The following is a 7,998-nucleotide window of genomic DNA, read 5'->3' as shown; positions in this document are numbered from 1 at the left end:
TTAATCAGTGCCTGCCATAAGTCTGCTAACACACTTCCAAACAACTAAATTAAAACATGAGGACAACAGGGTTTACAATAAGTATTCACAGGTCTAGGAGGAACAGTTTATTTCATTATAAACCTTTATTAGCTATTCCTTCTCTTAATGGCCATTTGACAGTAAATATAACTGGCCTAAGATGGAAATACATTTCCTCAGGCTCAAACACGCTTCTACTTCCTCTGCAAACTGAGGAGAGCCAGTGCCCCACCCCCAGTCAGTGCCCCACGCTCCATCATGTGCTCCTTCTACCAGGGCACCACTGAGAGGGTCATCACGGTGTGGTACAGAGCCTGTACTGCCTCCTGCAAAAGGACCCTGCAATGCATAGTGAAAACAGCCAGCAAGATCATCGGTGCCCCTCTGCCTTCCCTCATGGACATTTTTAACACCCGCCTCACCCGCAGAGCCATCAGCACCTCCCACCCCACACACTCCCACTTCAGACTCCTGCCTTCAGGGAGAAGGTATCGGAGTCTTCAGGCCCACTCCACCAGACTTACAAACAACTTCATTCACCAGGCTGTGAGAATGCTGAATGCTGTCCATTACCTCCCCCCCTCTGCCCCTGGACCGTAACCCACCACAGAACATAAAAAGACTACCTCTGATGTGTTGCACAAACCCAGTACATTCCCCCTTCTTGTTATATTAAATGTAAATCTGCTACTGACTGCTTTTCACTGTCGTATCTGCCGTTGTTGGTCGTTTGCACTGTTGTCCATGTGCATCTCATAAGCTATTATGGACCTCATCACCAATGCCCCTGGTGATCCTAATCATCTGACAATCTTATTATTTGTACTACTGTCACTGATTGTACATGGTTTGAGTCATAGCCTATTAGGTTGTACCGTTTAGTTTTATCCTAATTACTTTATTTTAGTTTTCTTATTCTATTTCATTCTATTTTTATTCTACTTTTATTCTATTTTAGTTTCTTAAATGGTATGGCATTCAATATTAGGCAAGAGGAAAAACGGTATTTAGGTTTTTCTGTATGTCCTGCACATATAGTGAATTGACAATAAAAATCTTTGATGTCCTTCTAAAAGGCCTCCTCCAGCGCAAAATTATTTCCATTAATTATTAACTAAAAAACTACATTGGCAAACATGTTTTGTTTGACCCATTGTTTTGAACGCTCAACAGGCATAGCTACAGTAAATATGGAGGGCAGGGATGATCTGACGATAAAAATCTTTGATGTCCTTCTAAAAGGCCTCCTCCAGCGCAAAATTATTTCCATTAATTATTAACTAAAAAAACTACATTGGCAAACATGTTTTGTTTGACCCATTGTTTTGAACGCTCAACAGGCATAGCTAAAGTAAATATGGGGGGCAGGGATGATCATATCATAATTATGCTGAAAGGATTATTGGTGTTATTCTGAAACAAGCTAACCTGGCATGGTAGAGCAGTGGATAGCTCTGTCAGCTCACAAGCAAATAGGCCCAGGGTTCAAGCCCTGGCCGACCCGGTACCTTTCTGTGTGGAATTTGCATGTTGTCTCTGTGCCTGTATGAGATCTCTCCAGGTACTATGGCTTCCTCCGACAATCCAAAGACATGCAGCTTAGAGGTTGACTGGTGACTCTAAATTGCCCGTGGGTGTGTGTCTGTCTCTAAGTGTCAGCCCTGTGATAGACTGGCAACCTGTCCAGGGTGTACCCCACCTCTTGCCCAATGTCAGCTGGGATTGGCTCCAGCCTCCTATGGCCCTCTTAAGGATAAGCGGTAGAGATAATAGATGGATGGATGAAACAAGGGAAACACGTTTCCCAACTGTGCATATGACAAATAAACACTTTGACCTTTGACAACCTCTGATCAGCATACTATACATCAGTCATTTCTGATGAACTTACTGTAGCTCCTCTTTGACACCTTCAGCTGTATTGGCTGCCACAATAAAAACTTCCTTCATCTCCTCTCTCAGCATGTTGCAGGAATATCCAATATTCTCTGCTGTCTCTGTTTGAAAACAGTAATAATTACACTAACAGTGGTGCAATTAAACTGGCAAACATCCAGTAACTCTGACTCCAAGTTCATTTACACATATGTTTTATGTTATGTTAAGATGTGTCATGTGAACTGGGTACCTTGGGTTCCTGATACTGAGATTAACAATAAGACAATATGAGAATATGCTTCATCTTATTACAGTATCACTTTACGTGTGATTTAAATGAGATCATACAATATAGACAGTATGTGCCACTAACCCTGTTTGTCCCCAGTCAGTACCCAGATTTTGATGCCAGCTTTAGCCAGTTGCTCTATGGTCTGTGGCACACCATCCTGCAGCTTGTCCTCCACTGCTGTTGCTCCCAGCAGCTAACAAAAAACGGCATATTATGGTACAAGGTGGTAACATCAAAAAACATTTCTGTATCATCCTTCAAGAAAAAAAGGCCCATCTAATATTTTCCAACAATACAGGATCAGGATTGTCTACACAAAAGATTCATTATTCAGTAGGAGGACTAACCAGCATGTCTTTCTCTATCTCTTCATAAAGTTCATCAAGCCTCTCCTCACGTCCTTCCATGGCAGTACTGGCCTCATGGTGGCGCTCTCCCCACTCATCCATGTAGTCCACATCCAAGTCCTTGTAGGCCAGAACCAGTGTGCGGAGGCCATCACCTGCATACTCCTATTTTGGTACAGTACAATCTTTGGTACAAACACAAATTCTGACAATTTTTTTGAATGTATATACTGTATCACAACAAATCCAACTGCCATCACTCACATGGAGATGTCTGGTGGTAACGTCCATTAGTGTTTTACAGGATGGATGCAGTCTTTCATAGATAATGGTGTCTGCTCCTTTGCAGTACAGAGTCAACTTGCCCTTAGGGCTACGCACTGGGAATCAGAGTGAAAGCCAGTCATCAATGTAAAATGCTTGAGATAGGTCATCCATAAAAATGTACCATCTGCTATGATCATTATAACAACAGATTATTTTAATTGAATGTCTTAGAAGGGACAGTATTAATTTGGTTTTGGTTTCATTTGGTTTCTTGAGGGTATATAAAGATGGACAATGAGACCACTCCTCCACCACAAGTCGATTACCCCCTGGTGGCTAGTTGTAGTATGGGCTATAAATCCTGCCCCTCTATGCAGATAGGACACATCAAACTAAAAATTCAAATCTAATACATTTTTCCCAAAAGGTGATTTCTGTCATTTTAGATTTTTTCACACTGATCTGTGTAGAAGTGGTCATTTTTCTGATAGGTTATTTGATGATATAAAAAGGGGTGCATTTCAGATGATGTGACAGCTTTGACTGATGGTCCACCCCTTGTCACTATGGTGCAGAGTCTAGTTGCAAAATGTGTCACAAAAGCAAGATGGCTTCCTCTGTATTAGCTTCACTTTTACAAAGTGGCAGGAAGTGGTGACATGTCATCCATTTTTATATACAATGTATGGCTGTTACTGAGCAACAGACACAGAATCTAAGTTGTCAAAATGTCTTTGAATGGACCAACAGTAACTGTATTACCAGTTATACCTGGGATTAAAGGTAAATTTGTTAAGTGTGACGGATGATGGATTAAAACAAAGTATTCAAGCATTATTGGAAACACTTTAAACCACAAACAGTGGTCTCTCACCTATGACTGACATCCTCTTGCGGACATTATTGAAGTCAAGAACAGCCAGAAGTTCATAGGTGACTTGTATGCCCATCTCCATTACTGTGATGGTCTCAGGTGTGCGTGAACGGAACACAAACCCAAAGTTTCTTGCTGCTGTCACCAGAGCTCCCTCATCAGGAGACTGAGCCTGATAGTAGAGCTCCCCTGCCAGGGAAAAAAGACGAGATGAGAGGGGGTGAATGAAAGAGAGGAGACTAAAACATGGAAAAATGGAAACACTCGTAATGATTCTGGGTGCACCACTGTCACCGTCTTCCAGAGACTTTGCTCAGTGGTTAATATACTGTACAGAGGAAATAAAAACATACTGTATTATTTTGAATAACCACACAGCCATGCTGTCTCATCAACAGGAGCAATCTACTGTACTCCTTTCTAAAGCCTTTGCAGCCACTTGCCATGTAGTGGGGGAAAAAAAAACCTACCTTTGCAGCCACTTGCCATGTAGTGGGGAAAAAAAAAAACATAATGGAGTACACCTACCCTCTTTCTTTTCTTCAGGCATGACAGTGTGGCATAGAGCCAGCAAGCGAAAGAAGGCATGAGCCTCTGGGTTTCCCTCCCTCACAGTCTCCATCAGACTGTGGTCGTGAAAAATGAACTTTGGATCAGCTAGCTGGTTCCAGGAGAAGTCCACTCTCTCTGTCTTCTGCACAGAGTTGGAGCACTTTACACAAAATTTACAAACATACACTGTACAGGCATGAATCAGTTTCCTCCTCTCACCTCTGTTATTTCTACCCTTTGTCCAGAAAAGTCAAATAGCTCCCCTGAATAACAGAAAAATCCACTTTAAAGTCAGTCATTCAGTCCATGTTAACGTGTCCTTTCAACTCTGTGGTTTTTATCTAAGCAGAGCTGCTCACCGTAAACTTTCCCATTGATGGAGCACTTATTGAAAGTCATGATGTTCTGCGTCAGGGTGCCGGTCTTGTCGCTGAAGATGTATTTGATCTGTCCGAGCTCCTCATTGAGCGTGGTGGTCCTTGCCTGGGCAGGAGTGTCACTTTTGGGGTAATACATCTTCCTGTCCCAGTCTATGTAGAAGCTATTCCCCAGGCGGATTATTTCCACACTGACACCAAAGCACATAGGGGTAAGATCAAAATGTGAGACATGAAGACACAGAGAATGTTTGATCTCAAAATAACTTTGGCTACTTCTGATTGCGTTATCTTTCTGTGCTCGAACATACCTGACGTAGAGAGAAATGGGCACCACCGTGTTGAGGATGATGACGTAGGACCAGAAGGAGAGGAAGGATGAGAGAGCAGCATCAATCCCTGGTTCACGAGGTAGGAATGCTGTGAACGCTGAGCCCTCCCTCCCCTCCCAGACAGCATTTCCAATGGCCAGAATGGAACACATAGAAGCCAGGAATCCAAAGATCTGACAGATTAAAGATATAACACATCTCAATAATGAGAGTAGTGTAGGATTTATTCATATGTCTTTACAGCAGACAGCGATGAATTGAAAGTAACAATGATATAGTGCAATTATGTTGTGAATGTGCATGGGTGGTGAACTCACACACAGCACCAGGACGTTCATCAGGTGATCGATGCTTGTCCGTTTGAATGTTGTCTTTCCACTGTTCTGCATCAGCTTGGTGTCAGGGCCTGGAGTCATGCAGACAGGGGCACATTTTCAAAGACTGATGTGAAGGAGGAATCTGCTTAATATCTCATTAAAATCCAAAGTTTGGTGTAAATGTGTGTTAACTACATATAAAGTAGTATCATGATTTACTTTCTAAGTACATATTTTGTCACTTGAGCTTATATTTCAGTCAGTGACCTCCTAACATATGGGGGTACATATGGGCCTGGTTAAATTGGTTAAATTACAGCTCATAGCGAATTTTTAAGCACTGCTTCATTACCCTTTAATAAAACTTACCTTTCTGTCCTTTTGAAAATGTTAATAAACTAGAATTGCTCTCAAAATCTCTCATTTTGTTTCTTTGGTTTGGTTTAATAGTTTCCTTCACTCATCGTAATTGGCTATTCCTTATCAAAGGTCTAAAGTTAATATATAAAATGTTAATTGAATCCAAGATGGTCATTTGACAAAGAGGCAATACAATTACCAGTCAAAGATTAGCAGCCTGAAGCTAGTAGTTAATGATTCTGCTCGTCATTATCCCTGTAAAATTGAGGCGGTGACCCAAACTTTGTTTTGTTTCATAATAAAAAAAAATAATAATAAAAGTGTAACTGAGTAGACTTCAGTTAAATGTCTGTGCTTTCAGTAAATAATTTTGATCTTGTATCTCAAAATTTCAACTTTTTATCATTATTTTGACACAGTCAAATTTGATTTTATCTCACAATTTTTTACTTAGTTCTGAAAATGTAACTTACTTGTGGAAAATTTATTGTACTAACAGCTACTGTAGTGTATTTACCTCCGAAAATGACCAGACCGAAGCACCACTCAGTGTTCCTCAGAGTGCATCCTCTTAGCAGCACCTTGTCATTGTCCAAAGCGTAGGTCTGTCCGTTCACAGTCAGGGTCCCTTTGAACTTGTCTAGACGGTTGTTGGGAGGCTCACATCGTACTTCACCTGAGAGACACAGCAATACAACCAATGAAAGAGCTCACAAGTGGTGTTGAAAACATGGGCACTTGCATGCTACATATCATGTAAAAATCCAGGTAATGGTGAATACAGTTCCTCAAAGTAATTCCAGTATCCTGAGATCAGAGCAAGGGAGTATAATTTTTTTTTAGTATAGTACTGCGTGTGTGTGTGTGTGTGTTTAATGTTGCTTCTTTCAGCATCTCACCCCTGAAACCAGCCAGCACATCAATGCTGTCTCCCATCTCTCCAGTTACAGTCAGAGCCTGCTTCACCTTCAGATTGGTTTCACTGGGGAAGACCATGAGGACATGACAAGGATTCGACTGAAGGGAAATCTGAACCAGTGTGAGACGATCATGTGTAACACACAGACACACACAGTACTGCACACTCACCCATCCAATTCAGCTGTTTCTATGTAGACCAGGTTAAGAGGCTCACTGCTAGACAGCAACAGGAGGTCAGCCTACAAGATGAAAGAATTAAACACAGAAGAGACAGCTGAGGGAATAGAAGACATTTAAGATAGATCAATTTTACCATCACTTGTGAGAACCCTGTCCTGTACTCAGCGTAGTTGTTAGCACTGAAAGCTTCAAATAAAGAGCAGCAATATACTATAGCATGTACATACAGTTTACATGTCCTTGCATTTAAAAAAGCTTTTTAAATCTTTACTATAGTACTGCCTGTACTTACAGTGACAAACTGATTATTCTCCAGTTTGATCATATCTCCAACCTGAACATTCATCCATTTTTCATTTCTCAGTCTACCGGAACAAAAAGTAAACATGATGAAGTCACAACACAACAATTCACACAAAACACAACCTTTTTAACAACTCAAAGCTGGTTAACATCTGTGCATTTGTACTTTTAGCAAGCATAATTTAAAAATATAAGATATAAAATGAGAAAACTGTATCTTAAATGACTCACTCTTCATCGATGAGGACATCCACCCTGCGGTTATTCACTTGATTGTCACTTTTATGTCTGTTCTACTCAGTTGACACAAGAAAAACATTATTTATAATGGTTTTAGTTCCCTATTGTGGGACCCCTCTTTATTCATAGAATTTTTTAAAAATTTTATTTTACCCTAATAGATTGTTTTAATTACAACTTACTATATCATCACTGGCATCTTTGACTGCTGTTATAGCCAGCACCAGCATCAAAGGGATGGCTGTGGTGAACCAGGCGAGAGAGGAGATTTGTGGGATTAGCTGTCAACAGAACACACGGGACAAAACACTAGTCAGCATAAATAACAACATGATCCTTGATATGTGGATCAACTTGTTCAATTTGTGTAAAAATTATAAGACAGTAAAGTTTTTAAAAAGGTATTCTACAACATGGAGCCTCAGAATGCCACACAGCCTGCGTGCACATGCATAGTAGCATTAGAAAAGAGAAAAAAAAATCTACCTGAAGTAGGAAGAGGACGAGGAAATAGGCATTGGCGAGCCTCCTGAACTGCTCAAAGAGGTTGAGTGGCAGGAATGTAAAAACATTGTATTTAGAGGTCTTGATGGCGTTGTTCTGAAGTAGAGGAAAACGACAGATGGCAGTTACAGTGCTATGCTGTCTAGTATGAATCAACAGGACTTGCTGCATAACATTTGAGTTTTTTTTTTTTTTGGAAATTCACACAGGAAATCCCCAATTTGAACTATTTT

The 7,998-nt window shown here is 40.7% G+C and overlaps 1 protein-coding gene across 1 annotated transcript in view; it reads right to left on the bottom strand.

Moving 5' to 3' along the window:
* The window catches only part of LOC109960704 (phospholipid-transporting ATPase ID-like), a 15,485-nt gene that overhangs the window by 4,721 nt on the left and 2,766 nt on the right, over nt 1-7,998 (bottom strand). Inside the window, exons 4-20 of the mRNA XM_020600986.1 lie at nt 7,748-7,861; nt 7,444-7,542; nt 7,253-7,314; nt 7,011-7,083; nt 6,707-6,777; nt 6,517-6,599; nt 6,135-6,293; nt 5,258-5,346; nt 4,920-5,113; nt 4,591-4,799; nt 4,451-4,494; nt 4,208-4,373; nt 3,680-3,868; nt 2,803-2,918; nt 2,539-2,703; nt 2,273-2,384; nt 1,913-2,018 (exon numbers count right to left, since the gene is read on the bottom strand). Of these exons, the coding sequence (XP_020456642.1) occupies nt 1,913-2,018; nt 2,273-2,384; nt 2,539-2,703; nt 2,803-2,918; nt 3,680-3,868; nt 4,208-4,373; nt 4,451-4,494; nt 4,591-4,799; nt 4,920-5,113; nt 5,258-5,346; nt 6,135-6,293; nt 6,517-6,599; nt 6,707-6,777; nt 7,011-7,083; nt 7,253-7,314; nt 7,444-7,542; nt 7,748-7,861 (2,051 nt within the window). The remainder of the gene's footprint in view (nt 1-1,912; nt 2,019-2,272; nt 2,385-2,538; nt 2,704-2,802; nt 2,919-3,679; nt 3,869-4,207; nt 4,374-4,450; nt 4,495-4,590; nt 4,800-4,919; nt 5,114-5,257; nt 5,347-6,134; nt 6,294-6,516; nt 6,600-6,706; nt 6,778-7,010; nt 7,084-7,252; nt 7,315-7,443; nt 7,543-7,747; nt 7,862-7,998) is intronic.

Source organism: Monopterus albus, unplaced genomic scaffold, assembly GCF_001952655.1.
Source record: "Monopterus albus unplaced genomic scaffold, M_albus_1.0 scaffold50.1, whole genome shotgun sequence".
NCBI lineage: Eukaryota > Metazoa > Chordata > Actinopteri > Synbranchiformes > Synbranchidae > Monopterus > Monopterus albus.
The sequence above is the reverse complement of the archived record's forward strand: the minus strand, read 5'-3'. Positions and strand labels throughout refer to the sequence as shown.